At 39.0% G+C, this 21,001-nt stretch overlaps 1 protein-coding gene across 1 annotated transcript in view; it reads right to left on the reverse strand.

Moving 5' to 3' along the window:
* The window catches only part of scarb2b (scavenger receptor class B, member 2b), an 88,208-nt gene that overhangs the window by 35,495 nt on the left and 31,712 nt on the right, over positions 1 to 21,001 (reverse strand). Inside the window, exons 3-6 of the mRNA XM_060935575.1 lie at positions 18,058 to 18,205; positions 9,883 to 10,077; positions 9,612 to 9,703; positions 7,143 to 7,262 (exon numbers count right to left, since the gene is read on the reverse strand). Of these exons, the coding sequence (XP_060791558.1) occupies positions 7,143 to 7,262; positions 9,612 to 9,703; positions 9,883 to 10,077; positions 18,058 to 18,205 (555 nt within the window). The remainder of the gene's footprint in view (positions 1 to 7,142; positions 7,263 to 9,611; positions 9,704 to 9,882; positions 10,078 to 18,057; positions 18,206 to 21,001) is intronic.

Here is a 21,001-nt window from a genome sequence, read left to right on the forward strand (position 1 = left end):
TACTGTTTTTTTTTTTTAAACGACTGTGACTGCACATCGGTCACCATTGCCTGTTACGCTACATAGCCAAAAGTATATGGACACTTGACCATAATACCCAAAATAAGGCCTTCCCCCAAACAACAAACGCACAATTGTCTAGAATGCCTTTGTATGCTGTAGCATTACGATTTCCTTTCACTGGAATTAAAAGGCTGAACTTAACATATGTTCCAGCATGACAATGCCCCCGTGCATAAAGTGAGGTTCATGAAGATATAGCTTGCCAAAGTTGGAGTTGAAGAATTGAGTGGCCTGCACAGAGCCCTGACCTTAACCCCACTGAACACCTTTGGGATGAACTGGAAAACCAACTTTGTGTCAGGGCTTCTTGTTTGACATCAGTATCCAATCTCTTGTGCTCTTGGAGCTGAATGGACAGAAAATCCCCACAGCCATGCTCTAAAATCTGTTGAGAAGCCTTCTGAGAAGAGTGGAAGTTATTATAATAGCAAAGGGGAACAAATCAGCATTAATGCCCATGGATTTGGAATGGGATGTTCAATACTCAGGTATTCACATACTTTTTGCCAAATACTGTATATCTACCGTAAATACACAATGTAGCCACCATAGCCATGAACGTGATCTGTTATCTTCTGGGGTTTTCTCAAACAACAGTCTCTAGAGTTTACACAGAATGGTGTGGAAAAAAAACCCACTGACTGAGCAACAGTTCTGTGGGTGGAAATGTCTTATTTATAAGAGAGGTCAGAGGAAAATGGCCACATTGGTTTGAGCTGCCAGGAAGGATACAGCAACTCTCATAGCAACTCTTTACAACCATGGTGAGCAGAAAAGTATCTCAGCATGCAACAGCAGAAGACCACACTGGGTTCCACTCCTGCCAGCCAAGAACTGGAATCTTAGAATCAAGAACACGTTCCTATTAAAGTGGCCGGTGAGGGTATTCGTCACCTCATAGTTACATGCATTTCATAATATTCATTCATTTTTCTACTGAACCTCTGGCCCTGCATTGCACCTGACCCCTGCCCATCATCTTGCATGTGGTCAGCCCATAACATGGCTCCATGTTGCCATTTTGGGCTGTTTACCAGGCCATTGTCTAGTGCCAGTCCCAGCAACTGTAATGGGGGCAAGGAACACTTGGTCTTTTTTGTAACTTTGATGAGGGTCACTGGGATCATTCTTTGTCTGACTGCTCCCAGTGACCCCCATGAAAAGTCTGAGGCTAGGCCCCAGTAATCCTAATCCAACCCTGTTACCAGACTCACCTACAGGCCTGGCTCTGGGCTGCGCCCCAGTAATCCTAATTCAAGCCTGTTACCAGCCTCTCATCCACAGGCCTGGCTCTGGACTGGCTCCTAATAACTCTAATCCAACCCTGTTACCAGACTCTCACCCACAGGCCTGGCTCTGGGCTGGGCCCCAGTCATCCTAATTCAATTGTTACCAGACTCTCACCCAAAGACCTCACTCTGTGCTGGGCCCAAGTGACCCAAATCCAACCCTGTTACCAGCCTTTAACCCACAGGCCTGGCTCTGGGCTGGGCCCCAGTAATCCTAATCCAACCCTGTTACCAGACTCTCACCCACAGGCCTGGCTCTGGGCTGGCTCCCGATAACTCTAATCCAACCCTGTTACCAGCCTCTCATCCACAGGCCTGGCTCTGAACTGGCTCCTAATAACTCTAATCCAACCCTGTTACCAGACTGTCACCTACAGGCCTTGCTCTGGGCTGGGCCCCATTAACCTGAATCCAACCCTGTTACCAGCTTCTCATCCACAGGCCTGGCTCTGGGCTGGGTCCCGATAACTCTAATTCAACCCTGTTACCAGCCTCTCATCCATAGGCCTGGCTCTGGGCTGGCTCCCGATAACTCTATCCAACCCTGTTACCAGCCTCTCATCCACAGGCCTGGCTCTGGACTGGCTCCTACACTGTAAATAAAATTAGTCAAGCCGATTTAAAAATGTAACGCAACCTGCTGCCAAAGGATTTTGAATAAACTCAACTCCGGGCCAAATAGTTGTGCTGACTTGCTCTTTTAAGTCAACACAGATGGGTATTTTATGTTGACCTTACTTTATTTAGCAAGTTCAGTGCATTCAAATTGTGATGTTGAAATAAATTGAAATAATCATTCAAATTAACTTGGGAAAGCAAGTTGGCACAAAAAACATTAAGCTATCCTAAATTATTCTTTTTGGGGGGCTTTTTCCACCTTTATTAGATAGGACAGTGTAGAGACAGGAAATAAGCAGGAGAGAGACAGGGAGGGATTGGGAAATTACCTTGGGTCAGAATCGAACCCGGGTCCCTGGATTTATGGTATGGTGCCTTATCCACCTGAACCACAACACCCCAAAACATTCTTTTAATTTCACATAGAAGAGTATTTTATGTTGACTTGACTTGCCTTTAGAAGTTCAGTCCAACAAATTGTTTAGTTGAAATAAATTGAAATAATAATGCCAATTAACTTAGAAGAGCAAGTTGGCACATCATGGTTCTACGGTAAGTTGAGTTTACGCAAAATCCTTTGGCAGCAGGTTGCGTTACATTTTTAAGTTGGCTTGACTATTTTTTTTTTTACAATGATTTAGTGTGCATTAAATTTTTTAGTTAACACAAACCTCTCAACACTTAAGTTCTACTTCACTTTGCCTATTATTACACAAACAGAAACAAATACCGACATACAAGGAGGGAATTCCCTGGCCTCTGTTGAGGAAAGCTTAGTCTAGACTCCTATACAACGTCTCGTGTCAGTTTCCACGGACTTCTCACTCCACCCGACCGTTGAAACTTTCGAACTTGTGAAGTGCGCATGCGCAGTGGCATCGGTTAAGGGGCGTCAATCAGCACTTGAATATATAAGTTCACTTAACTTAATTTTCCAATTCCTATGAACTTGTGGTGGAGGAAAGGCGTCTCAACTATTTTTTTTAGTTACTTGAACAATTAGAAGGGAAATTTGTTCATTCAACTTAGAATCCTTTTTTTCACTCAACAATTCCACCGTGCCGCCCTACTGTAAAAAATGTAACTTGCAATGTAGTGGTTAGCGCTGTCGCCTCACAGCAAGAAGGTCCGGGTTCGAGCCCCATGGCCGGTGAGGGCCTTTCTGTGCGGAGTTTGCATGTTCTCCCCGTGTCCACGTGGGTTTCCTCCGGGTGCTCCGGTTTCCCCCACAATCCAAAGACATGCAGGTTAGGTTAACTGGTGACTCTAAATTGACCGTAGGTGTGAATGTGAGTGTGAATGGTTGTCTGTGTCTATGTGTCAGCCCTGTGATGACCTGGCGACTTGTCCAGGGTGTACCCCGCCTTTCGCCCGTAGTCAGCTGGGATAGGCTCCAGCTTGCCTGCGACCCTGTAGAACAGGATAAAGCAGCTAGAGAGAATGAGATGAGATGAGATTTTCTTTCCAATCCTTCATTTTGTTCTCCCGTCTTCTGATTGCTATGTGAGATCTCAGTTGTGTAACCTTTAATACAGTGGAAAAAGTGCATACTTACGCATGTGTTAATCTGTTACACTGTGTAGGAAGAAACCTATGGCCCAATTTCATGCTTATTTCAAAATATAGTCAAAAGGTTCAAATAGATAAAACTGCTAGTTATAAAAAATAAAATAAAATGCTGTTTCTTTGCATAAGAGCTGGCAGTATCCTTAACCTCCATTAACCACAACACACAGACACACACATGCACACAATTAATAGCGTATGCTTTGCCATACGCTTCATATACTTAATATAAGGCAGAAAGCACATCTGATGTCTATGCTAACATATTTCATCTCATTATCTGTAGCCGCTTTATCCTGTTCTACAGGGTCGCAGGCAAGCTGGAGCCTATCCCAGCCGACTATGGGCAAAAGGCGGGGTACACCCTGGACAAGTCGCCAGGTCATCACAGGGCTGACACATAGATACAGACAACCACTGACACTCTCATTCACACCTACGGTCAATTTAGAGTCACCAGTTAACCTAACCTGCATGTCTTTGGACTGTGGGGGAAACCGGAGCACCCGGAGGAAACCCATGCGGACACAGGGAGAACATGCAAACTCCGCACAGAAAGGCCCTCGCCGGCCACGGGGCTCGAACCCGGACCTTCTTGCTGTGAGGCGACAGCGCTAACCACTACACCACCGTGCCGCCCATGCTAACATGTATCTAAGCTAAATTCTCTGCATCATTTATTGTCTGCATTTTAAATTGTGTGCCATCTGGCTATCAAATCGATCATTTGATAAAGGTGTGTGGAAGAACACGGAACCTCACATCCTAAAGGAGGAAAGCTCAGTTTCAAACTACAACCTGCAATGCTGTAATTTCCTGATAAACAATGAGCATTTGATATTCGTGTGTGCATGATGTTCTCTGTGCTGCTGGCCCTCGGATCAAATTAATCCCACTGCAGCAATTACAGCATCCAACCCAACAAAGGAGAGGATGTGTTTCATGAAAAGAGCGATTGCTGTCACGAGAAGAAATTTCCTTTAAAAAAAAACAACAAAAAACTCTGACAACACTTAAGAAACACAACAGAGATCACATGCACACACAAATACACACTTCCAACACCACCATCGCTGCCACCGCATATACCATGTGTTATCATTTGAGTAAAATGTCAATTGTTTGAAAAAAAAAGTGAATAGTCATTGAACAGGATATTCAGAAAGATTTCAGTTTCATGGATTTCTCAAACAGCTAAAAATTAATTTTCTTAAACAACAACTTTAAATAAGGTATTTTTAGATAATATATATGAGAGTTTCTAATGTATTCGTTTTTGATAACTTCTGAGATAATAAAAAAACGCCAGGCCATATTGGAATCAATCAATCAATCAATCAATCAATCAATCAATCAATCTATCTATCTATCTATCTATCTATCTATCTATCTATCTATCTATCTAACAGTTATTCTATGAAATCGAGTCATACATGAGCTACAGTGGCGGCTGGTAGTCTTTCAAACAGGGGAGGCTGGTCGGTTACGATATTTCCAGATTTTAAAAGAAAAAACATCAATTTTGCCCATACTCTTGCCTCTGATCTGGCTGATTGTTGGCAGCGTCACAAACTGAAATAACAGGTTCTTTTGGCCCATTAGCCTACTGTCCAATATACATGATGGTGGTGTTGGGGGGGGGGTATATTTTAACATTTTATATTTTAAAATTGTTGCATGTTGTTTAAAAATTGATCATTATTGAAAGCAGCTCTTTGTCAGGAACCTCAGCAGTAGAGCTGGGTGCCACACATTTCATTCAATGACACTTTCCCTATATTTTACTTATTTTGACTGAGAAATGTTTTATTGACAATTTTGATAACCCTTCACTTTTAATCCAGGTCTGTAGTGTGAAATGTTCTCGGCTGTGTTTTTGTTTAAAAATGTTTTCCAAATTGTAGCTGTGTTTAATTCATATCCAGAAAAATATATATTCCAATATAATATACTCAGCATAAACATTTTAAATAGATTCTATATTTTTGGTCCATCCATGACATATTACTAAAGTAGCCTATTTACTGTTGTTGATGTGGGTCACTTGCTGTTAGCCAATTCACTTTCTCGTACCAGGAGAGCTGAAAGGAACGAGTATTATTCCCTACCTTTTTCACCAAGTCAATTTGAGGCGTTGGTCTACCCTGCTCTTTAATTTTAATTTTTTCCTCGAAAGGAAGACTGGCAAATGGCTTCGCCAAAATTAAATCAGCAATGCTCGGCATCCGTGCGCAGCTTTCTTGCTAGCTGACTAGCCCCCTCAAGTTCAAGTTCAGTCACTCAAATAAACGAAATTTCTGGAACTAAGATAGCAAACTTGACAGCACTATATTTACACTTTATTTACAATGAAAATATATACAAACTAAAAAAGCTGGTAGAAACCGTATGTAATGAATGAAATCGAAATGTAAGCTGATCTCTTACAATACACCACAGCACTTGCGAATCGCATGGGACTGAACTGAAATTCACCGCTGCCTGTCTATATTTGAAATGAGCTGTCAATCAAAGAAAATATCCGGCCGCTTTCACCAATCACCAGTCTCCTCGCGGAAACTGCCATGTCCCTCCCACTGTGAGGCTGGGAGTCCGTGGGCGGGCATTTTCGCAGTATTTGTCCAATAACCGTCTTGCATTTTGAGATTGAAAAGCACATCGCTCCCAAATGCCATTGAAGTCCACTGAGGCTGGGAGTCCGTGAGACTCTGTGGGCGGGCGTTTTCGCAGTATTTGTCCAATAATCGTCTTGCATTTTGAGATTGAAAAGCGCATAGCTCCCAAATGCCACTGAAGTCCACTGAGGCTGGGCTGCATCGCGCTGTCACGAGGGGGAAAAACTCACGTGCACATTAGGCGAACTGGGGAAAGTTATAAGGGAATGATTTCGCACTGTAGTGGGTTGAGCATATATATTTCTATGATTCTGGATCTGAAATAGCAATGTTGTAAGGTCGGCTATAACATAAGCCTAGCGCAATTCATCCTACACGATGTTCGTCATTTTTAGAGGAGGCTGAGCCTCCCTCGTTGTCTTAGAGCAATCGCCCGTGATGAGCTAATAGCCGATGAAGCACGTAGCACCAAGTTGGCTATAAGCCATGTATGATGAGATTGAGTGGAATAACTGTTTTATTCTAGGATTTTGAGAACCAGAGCATTTTTATTTTTATTTTTTGCAAATTCGATAAATAAAAACTTTATACAAAACGTCCGACAAAATCATTTCCGCTTAGAATGTAAACAAACCAGTGAAATGACAGGAGCAATTTGTGAAAAATGCTATTATAATAATTCTTGAAAAAAAAATAATGTTCTTACCATCAAATACTTTCATTGTTGCCTTTTTTTTTTTAGATTTTTTTGGGTTTTGTTTTCAAGTAGAGTTTTTATTTCGTTCTCGGTTGGTTCAGCAAAACACTCCACCATTTTGTTTTTCTCTACTCACGGTATATGAGCTGATATCTTAGTAGTAGAGTAGCCAATCAGAGCGTGCAATTGCTCATATCCAGTGAACGTGGATAGAATATATATCACCAAAACCAAAGACTTCATATATATCTGTGTGCAGCAGATACACTGTGATTAATAAGGAACCCACTTTACCTGCAAAGGTCTGGAGTGAATACATTCAACCGCTCCTCTTTCGTCAGCAATGGGTGGAAAGCACTACCATCTGTCCCATTAATCATGTTGCTCTGGTTTGTGCCCCAAAACGACGTGAACCTGAACAAACCCATATATAAAATCAGTTAAGCATCGGTAATATATAATCAGTTTGCTCACATATCTCTTCAACGTTTTGAAGATAATGTATTTAAATCCTGTTGTCTATTTATTGTCCAAAGACGTCTACCGCACGTTTATGTCTACATAATGTACGGTTGTTCTGTTTACATAGCTTTTTAAAAACATGCTTGACTTCTAATTTCATTATTGACTCTATTAGACACATTAAAAATGTATAGACTGGGACAGGAACTTGTGATATGGTGGTAAATAACATATGGTCTTGAACTTAAAAAGATCGCCTACTATGGGACATAGAATGCACCCAGTCAACATCTTCACAATATGAGCATGATTATTTATCATTATTCTACAGTGCTGTTCTTTAAACTGATTGGCTAGAAGGTGTTGATTCATTTCCTCTAACAGCAGCTCTGACGATAGTGTCAGCTGTAATTTGAATCACGGGTTTATAGCAATACGTTCATTCTAATATGTAATTATTTCTATAGTAACAGCTTACACAGAGACTTGTATGTTGGATGCTCTGCATAATCTAAACCTGATAATGGTTTAAATAAAACATTATTTATGAAAAATGAAAAATCTTTCTGTAAGGAAATGTCTAAAATTTATGGAAGGGGCCTTCAGTATCAGTTATTTGTAACAGAAGGTTTTCCATCACAGGAATGTCTTCAGGACAGAAGACTTTGCACTTTGTGGTTTCTCAATAACATGGCAAAAAAAAAAACGTGAGGGGAAAGCTGTATAAAGCCATTATAATGCACTTAACAGGAACTAACATTTCTGGACATTCCACAACATTAAAGTGCTGATGACACGTTTTTGACATCTTTGGCGATGTTTTATAACATAAAAAGTAATTCACGATGATCCATATATTAATTCACGAAGGCGCCTATTTTACAAGTTATGATAAAAAACGCGGCTATTTGGGCAAATTTGACGGGGCTGCAGCACCCAGGAGACGAAGGAGGAGGAGGAGCTATATGATGTCAGCGAAAGAACCTTCCTCCTAACTTACCAGTTTGTTGTTGATGCGACAGGTGTTCAGTTTATCATTATTAGTATTTTTATTAGACATTATTATATATATTTATTATGCCTTCGCATTCTGTTGCCGGCTTTTGCTCTAAAACCTACAAGGATGGGGTAAGTTTATTCAAGTTTCCCAGAGATCCCGAGCTGCATGCGAAGTGGGTGAAGCAAGTCAGGCGCACTCGTGACAAGTGGGAGCCCTCACCAACATCCGTCCTGTTGCCAGATACTGCTGACGTTTTCCAGCCCAAAATATGTTCAAAACCCACCAAAATGCACTTGAAACCGCCCAACTGGGCGGGAAACCTCCCAATCTGGCAACACTGCCAGTATTCCGGAGGGGATCCACTAGTAGCTATGCCGGATCCAAAGACAGTCCTCCTGTCAGAACATGTGTTGTGAAACGACATAAGATAAAGGTACGTAGAGCTATAGATTCTACATGATAATCATAAATGTAATCATAAAGTCGGCGTGATATCAGTCATGTATTTGCTTGTGAAAGCTTGCGGCTTTCATATAACTGCCGCCTGGCAACGAGAGGCAAAGGGTAAAGAGGGTAGGCTATCATAGATTCTATTCGGAAGAGATCAACACAATTCTAGACTCCCAGAAGAGGAAGAGCTAGCACTAGAGAGTTCACCGGCGTTTTCATGCGCCATTTCCATTGAGTAGAACCAGAGTAGAACAGCCAGTGAACCGCAGCGTGTTCTTCCGCTGACGTCACAGCATGGCCGCGAGCCACGGACCCAGTTTTCTTGCGCTGTGCAATTAAAAGTTGGATATTCGCGTAACAACAGCTTCTTTTCACGTAATTATAACAGAAATCTAACATGTTTGCCATGTTGTATAGTTTATTTAAGAAATTGCATAGAGTCATGTTCGTGTCATCAGCCCTTTAAATGCAACTACAAATGGACAAAAAAATAAATCACGTCTCGTTCCGGACTAAATGAACACTTGGAAATTATCAAATTCCTGAAGTATAAAAGGAATAAAACACTTAAGAATGTGCAGTTATTGGAAAATAATCAACTTCAGGATGGTAATAGTAACGCTGTTTGATTTCTGGAGTCATACTTATTTGTTTTTCAGTAACAGCATGCCATGTAGCATTTTATAACTTATTTAAAGTCTGTTTATAACTGTATCGTTATTTCCCTCCAAAATTCATGCACATAATAAACACAATGAACAATAAAGTTCCTAAATAAAACCTTTCTCCTCTTCCTTCCCTCGATTGTCCTGGCATGTTAGTAAAAATAGGAGACGATAAAACATCATTACTTTTCACCCTTCCAGGTATCAATACGGCCGTAGTCCAAGTAGTTATTTTCTCCAGTATAGTAAACAAACTCTCCATCATTACTTCCATTTTTCTGTGTGAAAACGACACAAGAATAAAAGCTTCTGTTTGAATGAATGAATGAATGAATGAATGAATGAACAGACGAAAAAAGAGTGATACATATAGTAATAATCATGTGATTATTCATAGTCCTTAATTTAAAGGCAAGAATGCAAAATAATTAAGTAAGTCAGAGCGAGTGATACATACATATAGCATGAGGCCGAAGTTTTCATCCACCTCAGGTCTGGAAGCATGCAAACGGGTGAGGAGTGGATCCTTAAAGCCCCACAGCAGCTCATCCACAGTGTGAGTCATAAACATGGTGGTCTTAATTGTAGTCATGTACATAGCAATGCCTGATCTGACCCAAAAACTCAAGTCCTTTAATTTACTCATCACCGCCTGGAGAAGAAGAAGAAGATGATGATGAAGAGAGAAACAGACAGTGTAGTGATAAAATGCTTTTTCGCAGTGGAACACTGTCCTGAATGCACATGATACCACAGCACTGTTTCATTCTTGAATCTGATTGCTCAGAAGCTGTTGATTAATTTAACATAGCAGCAGCTCTGACAGTGATGCCAACTGGATCATGGAGGACATCGAATATAATCTAAGATCAGTAATGGAATTAAATAACGGACTGATATTTAACAACGAAAAATCATTAGTTTGGTGACAACTTCTCCAAGGAGACATTTATCAATGATTTATGGAGGGAGTCTCCAGTATCAGTGCTTTAGGACTTTTCAGTTTGGTAACACAACAAGCTTCAAAACAGAACTCAAAAAGACATAAAAATATATTTAACAGTTATCCCACGAAATCGAGTTGTACATGAGCTGATAGCTGATGAGGTGCATAGTGCCGAGTTGGCTATAAGTCATGTGCGACGAGATTGAGTGGAATAATTGTTTTATTCTATCCACATTCACTCGATTTTGAGAAACAGAGCATTTTTATTTTTTGCAAATTCGATAAATAAACATTTTATACAAAACGCCCAACAAATTAATTTCCACTTAGAATGTAAACAAACCGGCAAAATGACAGTAGAAATTTGTGAATAAAATGCTATAATAATAATTCTTGAAAAATAAAAAATATATATTCTTTCCATCAAATACTTTTATTTCATACAGTAGTGCTTGAAAGTTTGTGAACCCTTTAGAATTTTCTATGTTTCTGCATAAATATGACCTAAAACATCATCAGATTTTCACACAAGTCCTAAAAGTAGATAAAGAGAACCCAGTTAAACAAATGAGACAAAAATATTATACTTGGTCATTTATTTATTGAGGAAAATGATCCAATATTATATATCTGTGAGTGGCAAAAGTATGTGAACCTTTGCTTTCAATATCTGGTGTGACCCCCTTGTGCAGCAATAACTGCAACTAAACGTTTGCGGTAACTGTTGATCAGTCCTGCACACCGGCTTGGAGGAATTTTAGCCTGTTCCTCCGTACAGAACAACTTCAACTCTGGGATGTTGGTGGGTTTCCTCACATGAACTGCTCGCTTCAGGTCCTTCTGCAACATTTCGATTGGATTAAGGTCAAGACTTTGACTTGGCCATTCCAAAACATTAACTTTATTCTTCTTTAACCATTCTTTGGTAGAACGACTTGCATGCCTTCGGGTCATTGTCTTGCTGCATGACCCACCTTCTCTTGAGATTCAGTTCATGGACAGATGTCCTGACATTTTCCTTTAGAATTCGCTGGTATAATTCAGAATTCATTGTTCCATCAATGATGGCAAGCCGTCCTGGCTCAGTTGCAGCAAAACAGGCCCAAACCATGATACTACCACCACCATGTTTCACAGATGGGATCAGGTACTTATGCTGGAATGCAGTGTTTTCCTTTCTCCAAACATAACGTTTCTCATTTAAACCAAAAAGTTCTGTTTTGGTCTCATCCGTCCACAAAACATTTTTTCAATAGCCTTCTGGCTTGCCCCCGTGATCGTTAGCAAACTGCAGACAAGCAGCAATGTTCTTTTTGGAGAGCAGTGGCTTTCTCCTTGCAACCCTGCCATGCACACCATTGTTGTTCAGTGTTCTCCTGATGGTGGACTCATGAACATTAATGTTAGCCAATGTGAGAGAGGCCTTCAGTTGCTTAGAAGTTACCCTGGGGTCCTTTGTGACTTCACCGACTATTATACGCCTTGTTCTCGGAGTGATCTTTGTTGGTCTAGCACTCCTGGGGAGGGTAACAATGGTCTTGAATTTCCTCCATTTGTACACAATCTGTCTGACTGTGGATTGGTGGAGTCCAAACTCTTTAGAGATGGTTTTATAACCTTTTTCAGCCTGATGAGCATCAACAATGCTTTTTTCTGAGGTCCTCAGAAATCTCCTTTGTTCGTGCCATGATACACTTCCACAAACACGTGTTGTGAAGATCAGACTTCAATAGATCCCTGTTCTTTAAATAAAACAGGGTGCCCACTCACTCCTCATTGTCATCCCATTGATTGAAAACTCCTGACTCTAATTTCACCTTCAAATTAACTGCTAATCCTAGAGGTTCACATATTTTTGCCACTCACAGATATGTAACACTGGATGATTTTCCTCAATAAATAAATGACCAAGTATAATATTTTTGTCTCGTTTGTTTAACTGGGTTCTCTTTATCTACTTTTAGGACTTGTGTGAAAATCTGATGATGTTTTAGGTCATATTTATGCAGAAATATAGAAAATTCTAAAGGGTTCACAAACTTTCAAGCACCATTGTATTTTGTTGCTTTTTTGCGTTTTTTGGGGTTTTGTTTTCGAGTAGAGTTTTTATTTTGTCCTCGGTTGGTTCAGCAATACGCTCTGCCATTTTGTTTTTCTCTACTCACGGTATATGAGCTGATATCCTAGTAGTAGAGTAGCCAATCAGAGCACACGATTGCTTATATCTGAAGAAGCCTTTCGGGTGAGAGATGAAACGTCTTCAAGAATTTCAAGCAAGTCCAGTTGCCTTCTTTTAGCACCTACGGGTCATATCCAGTGAATGTGGATAGAATATATATATGTGTGTGTGTGTGTGTGTGTGTGTGTGTGTGTGTGTGTGTGTAGTAAGGGATAACATGTACAGGAGACTATACACTGTATAGTATAGCGTATATAATAAAGAGGAAAGGAAATAACTTATTTCACTGATATACCACAACATTAAATGTAACTATAAATGGATAAAAAACATAGTGCCCTTCAGTAATAAATTAAATTTGTAATTGTTAGCACATTGCTGTGGTGTAAGAGGAATAAAACACTTTGGTGCATGCTGTTATTAGGAAGATAATCAACTGCTGTAACAGTAACAACACCTTCTTTGATGAGTTTCCTATAAAAGCACACCCTGTAGTGTTTTGTTCCGTATGTAAGATAAAGAAGAAAGAAGAAGAAGCCTTTATTTGTCACATGTACACTCAAGCACAGCAAAATTCCTCCTCTGCATTTAACCCATCTGAAGCAGTGAACACACACACGAGCAATGAGCGCGTGCGCACACACACATACCCAGAGCAGTGTGCAGCTATGCTACAGCACCCAGTAAGCAGTTGGGGGTTAGGTGCCTTTCTCAAGAACACTTCAGCTATGATACAGAGGGACAGGAAAGTGCTGTTCATCAATCAATCAACTCCCCTCACATTTTTCCTGCCGGTCCTGGGAATTGAACCAGCAACCCTTTGGGCCCAAGGCTGCAACTATTCAATTATTTGGTTAGGAAATCTAGAATGGGGGCGGCACTGTGATGTAGTGGTTAGCACTGTCTCCTCACAGCAAGAAGGTCCTGGGTTCGAACCCAGCGGCGAGGGCCTTTCTGTGTGGAGTTTGCATGTTCTCCCCGTGTCCGCGTGGGTTTCCTCCGGGTGCTCCGGTTTCCCCCACAGTCCAAAGACATGCAGGTTAGGTTAACTGGTGACTCTAAATTGACCGTAGGTGTGAATGTGAGTGTGAATGGTTGTCTGTGTCTATGTGTCAGCCCTGTGATGACCTGGCGACTTGTCCAGGGTGTACCCCGCCTTTCGCCCGTAGTCAGCTGGGATAGGCTCCAGCTTGCCTGCGACCCTGTAGGACAGGATAAAGCGGCTAGAGATAACGAGATGAGATGAGATATCTAAATGTGAGATTCAGGTTTTCTGGCCAAGATGTTATCAGAGTAGTATTATTACAGAGATGTTGATTGCTGCAACAACTGACTCTTTTGTTGGAGGCATTTCCCACCGTCTGAGTCTACCCAAGGTGTCTACTTCACACCAAAATGTTTTGATTTGAACCTACTGTTATCTCTTGTTATCTCGAGAACTAATGAGCACAGAGCACATGGGCTAAACACTCCATTCTCTGTTTCTTCAATGGCTTCAGTAAATCTACACACGGCTAATCTTTCCTGCAAAGTTCACTGGACATAATGTCTTTTGTGTTAACGTTATCTATACCAATCATAATACTAATGGCATTATCAGATGAGGACAGCCTGGTGCAGGCATGTTTGTGGGCTGATCAGCATCAATATTTTGCCAATATGTCTTAGTGAAACTATACTGACTAGCTGCCATAGTCACCCTCATTTAGCCACCATTGCTAAACATTGATATTTAGTAATACTGTTTAATAATGACTGGACTAGTGTTGTAATCTTGATCTCTTACATTCATCTAAGATGTGTCGACACAGTGCATAGAGACAGATTTTGCAAACTTACACAAGTCCAGACACCCAGAATCGTTACTACTAGACTTTTCTGGTTGATTTGGACATATGCTTCGGATCACTGTCCTGCTGGAAGATCCGATTACAGCCCAGTTTTAGTTTCCTGGCAGAAGCAGCCAGATTTAGATTTAAATTGTCCTGGTATTTCATGGAGTCCATGATGCCATGGACCCTAACAAGGTTTCCAGGGTTTTGGGAGGAAAAACAGCCCCCAAACATCACAGAACCTCAACCATATTTTACAGTTGGGATCGGGTTCTTTTCGTTATAGCCATCTTTCTTTTTACACCAAACCCATCTTGAGTGTTTATTGCCAAAAAGCTCTATTTTTGTTCCATCAGACCAGAGAACACAGTTCCAGGCAAAGTTGTAGCAGTGTTTCACAGACTTCAGGCGCTTACGTTTGTGGTTAACTGACAGAAAAGGCTTTTTTCTACCATACCTTCCAAATAATCTGTTGGCATGGAGGTGGTGTCTGATGGTGGTTTTGGAGATTTGGAAACTCCAAGATTTTACTTTTATTTGTAATTCACCAACAGTGATCCTTGGGGTTTTTTATTTTTATTTTATTTTTTGCCTCTCTTACCCTCCTCCTCACTGTACATGGGGACAAAATAAACTTGGGTTCTCTTCCAGGCAAGTTTGTCACAGTTCCAGCTGGTGTCCACTTTTTTCTTTTATTATTGCCCTAACAGTAGAAATGGGAATTTTCAGGTCAGTAGCTATTTTTTAATAACCATTCCCTGAAGATCAACACACTTCTCCCTCATTTGGTTTGTGTGTTCTCTGATCTTTCCCATGTTGATGGATGACTAAGGGAGTTTGGCCTCTGTCTCACCTCACATTTGTTCCCCAGTTAATCAGGAGGTCATGGATTACAACTTAAGTTCCTACACACTCCAATCAACTCAAATACTTGACAATTTAAATGGGAAACCTGTTTCAGTTACACTGTGTTCAGTATAATTTCCAGGGGTGCCAATACATTTTTGTTGAAAATAATTTTTTCTTGATGAGGGATTTATTTCTCTGAATAAATTTATTTCAATTAAAGGTTAGATTTTTCTCATTTTTTTCAGTGGGAGATGAAGCGACTACATCAAAAGGTGGATTTTTTCTAACCCTTTTTATTAATCTTTACAAGGGGGGACAATAATCATGGTGGGCACCATATTGATATAAATATATAATAGGGTGCATCAATTGCCCTCACTTTCATAAAATCTGATGCATTTTTGTTTGGGTGTTCCTTTTCACCAATAAAGACATCCTGTAACATTTTTTGACCATATTCAAAAGTCTAACGGTGGCACCACGAGGTTCATTTTTTGCCAAAAAACGCTTATTTTATGTTTTCGCGTAAGGTTTGAATCACAATGTTGGACTCCATTTATTGATTTCTTGTGACCCAGAGATCATGTTAAGAACCTTTGCAAGGGATTGAGAAGCATTAATGTGATTCATAATACATTTGTATTGTTTAAAAGTAGTTGAACAATGATTCAATGAACAGCTAAAACTCAAACTGTGCTTGATAATATATTTAGAATATGTACTAAAAATGTGGATCTAAGATATTTGGTACCGTATACTCTATAAGGTGCCATAATGTTTCATGAAAAGTGATCAAAATTTTGTCATAAAAGTCATAAAATAGCAGTCTTTTCCATAACTTTGAGCTCCTGGTGCCACCATTAAACTTTTGAATTTTGTCAAAATATTTCACCCAGTGTGTTTTCTTACCAAAAGGAACATAAAAACAAAAATGCATCATGATCGGAGGAACTTTTCATTTTTAGGGGGCAACTGATGCACCCTAATATATAAATAATATCCTATCCACATTCACTGGATATGAGCAATCGCATGCTCCGATTGGCTACTCTACTACTAGGCTATCAGCTCATATACTGTGAGTAAAGAAAAACAAAATGGCGGAGCATGTTGCTGAACCAACTGAGGATGAAATAAAAACTCTCCTTGAAAACAAAACCCCAAGAAAATACAAAAAAAGCAACAAAATATGGAATAAAAGTATTTGATGGTAAAAACATATTTTTTATTTTTTAAGAATTATTATTATTATTATTATTATTATTATAGCATTTTTCACAAATTGCTACTGTCATTTCGTTGGTTTGTTTATATTCTAAGTGGAAATAATTTTATCGGACGTTTTGTATAAAGTTTTTATTTATCGAATTTGTAAAAAATAAAAATAATGTTCTGTTTCTCAAAATCCAGTGAATGTAGATAGAATAAAACAGTTACTCCACTCAATCTCATCGCACATGACTTATAGCCAACTCAGAGCTACAGTACGTGCCTCATCGGCTATGAGCTCATGTACGACTCGATTTTGTGGAATGACTGTTTTATATATATATATATATATATATATATATATATATATATATATATATATATAAATTTGGACACCCCTACTGATTCATAGATTTTTCTGTTTCCTGATTATTTTCTACATTGTAGAACAATACTGAAGACATCAAAACTATGAAATAACATATGGAGCATATATGGAATTATGTGGTAAACAAAAAATTGTTAAAAAGCAAAATATGTTCCATATTTTAGATTCTTCAAAGTAGCCAGCGTTTACCTTGATGACGCTTTGTACACTATTGGCATTATCTGAACCAGCTTCATGAGGTAGTCACCTGGAATGCTTTTCAGTTAACAGATGTGCCTCATCAAAAGTGAAATTTTGAGTAGCCAGTTGACCTAATCCGCATGTCTTTGGACTGTGGGAGTAAATCAGAACATCCAAAGGAAACCCACATGAGGAGAACATGCAAGTTCCACCCATAAAGGCCCCAACTGACCACAAGCTTCGAACCCAGAACCTGATGCTGTAAGGTAACTGTGCTAACCACTGCACTACCATGCCACTCTTCATCGTATCAACTTTTTTTTTTAATGTAATCCAGTGTGCTCTTATTTTCATAATGCATTAACAAAATGAAATTTGTTGGGTAATGCTTGTGTGTTGCTATTTTGGTCATTAATTATTGTGCTGCATGAGTATGGGTGAAGCAGCGTTCATTTTTGAACCCATTTTGAGCTACTGCCCCGAGAGCCGTTCATACCACAGACACCAGGATAAGACAGTATTTTCCTGACTTCAAGGACAAGTTTATAATTATCCCAATTCACAATACAGTTTCATTGATACTGACCATGTATATTACCTAACCCTAACCCCATTTCACCATGAATAGGCTTCTTCACCCAAATACTAACGAAATACAATTAACTATTTTATTTGTACAAAAAAAAAAATAATAATAATACTAATAATAAGGGTTTGCATCTCATTTGTGGTTACTAAAGGTTAATTAATACAGAAAGGTTTATTGATGCATCTTTTAACTGCTCACAAGCTTCTATTTGAATCCAAAACCCATTATAACATTATTATAATAAGACATTTATTTCCATAATATTCTGCAGCATCTTCTGAAGCTTATTTAGGCCAGCCATCAAATGATGTTCTCAATATCAGCGATTTTGAGCGATACATTTACATATGTCTAAACATGGTTGCAAAGTTTCCACAAATAAGCAAAACTTCAATCTTATGCCTTGTTTTCTGTAATGCGCTATTATTGTGAAAAGAGAACTGCATGTATTTGAACTTACTATAGCTGGGATGTTGACAGTAGTTACTTGATCCACGCTCGGGTCTCCAGCTGACATTTCAGGCACAAACACAAATGTTTTAGGGGTGAGAGCAGAAACTTTGGTCCCATTTTCCACAAAGGTGACATTCACCTTGGGTCTGTACTCTCTAAATCAACACAAGACAATGCAACACAATATAACTCAATAAAACAATTCATCAGGAATGAAGTCAGTGTTAAGACAGACCTATTTTTTTGCACATTTTTTGTCGTCTTTTTTTTTTTAAGAAATAAATTTGACCAGGTCATTCAGCATTTATGTCTGAATTAAATTGGCAAAAGGAAGGAAAGGATAGGAATAAAATAAAAGTACCATTGATTGTGAACACGATCTTGAATATAATGCAACTCTGTTTTAGATCGTAAAGTTTTATTACTGTTATTTTTTTTAGAATATATAGCTGAGGCACAAGTGAATCTTCTCTTCAAGATTACAACTGATTACAGTAGGATCAAACTGATGTTCACACCAAGTTAATCAACTTAGATACCTGTATTATGTACATGGTAGGGCTGGGCGATATGAGAAAAAATTATATCACGATATATTTTTTCAAAATTTTCGATAACGATATATATCACGATATAAATCAAATCACCATTTTTGTATTTTCTTTAATTTTCTGCTCAAAATATGAACATTACAAATTAGTAGTTCCTTCCTAATTAACAAAAATAGCTTAACAAGCCTTCAAGTTTCACAGAACCAAAACAAACTGGATGCACATTCTTTTGTTCTTTTTGTTCAGATGAATAAACTGAAAAATAAAAAACTATATACCATTGTCAATCATTTGTGCAAATTCTAGCAGCTTTCAAATAAACATAAAAGACATATTGACGTGTAAACCTTATGCTGCAAGGAGAAAAAAAGTGCAATCCTGTACGTCAGTGTGTTTAAGGTTTTGTGGAACACTTTGTTGTATGTCCGACTTTAAATATCCAAAATACCTCCACACAACCGAAGATCTCTGGCCCTTCTTTTCAACGATGTCCTCCAGGGCAGTGCTCTGACTTTCCTGTTCAGAACTCCGGTCAGTCGGCTTCTCGCTCATTTTTATAATCGCTTTGTTTCACGCTTTGTTGGAGAAATGCCGCGCTCCTGCAAACTTCACCACAGCCATGCTGTGCGTTGCTGCTACACGTGTTTGTGTGTGCACGCAACCTAACTTGACGTGGCTCTCTTCCAACTGATTGGTTACGTGCGGTACTGTTTAGTTATGATTGGCTATTCGCGTGTCTGTCCAAACTTCGGACGAAGTCATTTTATTGAAGGCGTAGGCTTATCGTAGGCATATCGTACGTGTCTAATTTCTAATCGTAGAGATTTTATATCGTGAATAACATCGTAATCGTAAAATCGCCCAGCCCTAGTACATGGTATATATTTATACAAATGTCAAATATAAAATGCTTATAAAATATAAGCATTTATTACAAAAAAAAAACCCTCATAGTCCCAGAATGAATGAAAATTAGACTTTGATGTGATATTTCCTTCAATATTATATATTATTATACATACGGGACACTTTTGAATGGAATAAAAACATGTGTTCTATTCCCTTCTAGCGGGTTTCATTCATTTGGTTTGATAGCCTGTAATATTGTTAGCATATCGCTTATCCTATGTGTATTACGTCACTCTACCCAATGGAGAATGAGCGTTGAATATGGTTTATGATATTGCATAGTTATCAAAACAACATGACATCACACGTCAGAGATGTAAAACTTCCGTGCGAGCGAGCGACTGTGACAATTTGTAAACAAACATGGCCACCAGGTTTGCTTTGTTAAATTAAATACGGAAGGTTTTGAAAGAATTTTGAAAGAGAAAGACACATTCAACACCTGAAAGGAATGTATAATAATAATAATATTGGCTGGCTTTTTTTCATGGTATATCAGATATATTCCATTCAGCTGAATGGAATATATCTGATATACCACTCAACACCAGCCAATATTATTTAAGGTATTAAAATAGAAATTGTATCACTTCCATTTGCAGGATTTAAGCATCATTTCTCCCTGTGATTCAGTTGCAACGTTGATTTTTTTAAAGACTAAACTGAAATGCTTGTTCAATCAATAAAAGCTGCTTAAGTTCATCAGCGTTTGAAGGGTTGCAGATTTCATACATCAGCTGAAATGGCCTGAAGTGAAACCAGGAAGTGGAGTACCATTTACAGATGAGATGCTGTATCGGAAATCAGAAAGGCTGGGTATTTACAATGCTCTCAATAAATATAATAGAGCTGCTACATTGCAGATAACACACAAGGGCGTGTCCGTTAGTTCAAAAGTAATTAAGGCACTAAAGGCAATAATTCTTTTTATTGCATTGCATTTAGTCTTTGAAACGCATGTGCTTTAATTTTTCAGAGCTTCATAACGTTTTAACCAATTAAAGTCAATTAAAGCATGGCTTAGTGCAGTCAGATGTCAAAAGCATTTATGAATTATTTACCATTGAAAAACAGTTTTGCAATATGGTAGCTGGCAAATTAGATTTAACTGATCACTAATGACACACTCATTTAATCATTTTCTTGATGAACAGCTTTTAAAGCTATACCGCCTTTCAGATTTTTCAAGTGTAGGTCATGAATAGGATTTTCCCCAACACCCAATTACTTTTGTTTAGGGGACCGAAAGCTACTGAATTCAAATCACGGACTTCCAATTTTATTAATTTTTTTTAAACAGAACAATTAATGAATTTAAAGCCACATGGCCCTAAATTCTCTGCTATTTTTTCCTGCTTCACCATGACCCAATTCAAGATACTACGTCATGCATGACGTGGTGGGCTTTCCCTGTTCACGCAAGGCATTGTGGGATACAAATTTGAAACAGGAGAGAAAAATGGAGCATGCGAATGAAACGTGAAAGACCGA

Source organism: Neoarius graeffei, chromosome 12 (assembly GCF_027579695.1).
Source record: "Neoarius graeffei isolate fNeoGra1 chromosome 12, fNeoGra1.pri, whole genome shotgun sequence".
Lineage (NCBI taxonomy): Eukaryota > Metazoa > Chordata > Actinopteri > Siluriformes > Ariidae > Neoarius > Neoarius graeffei.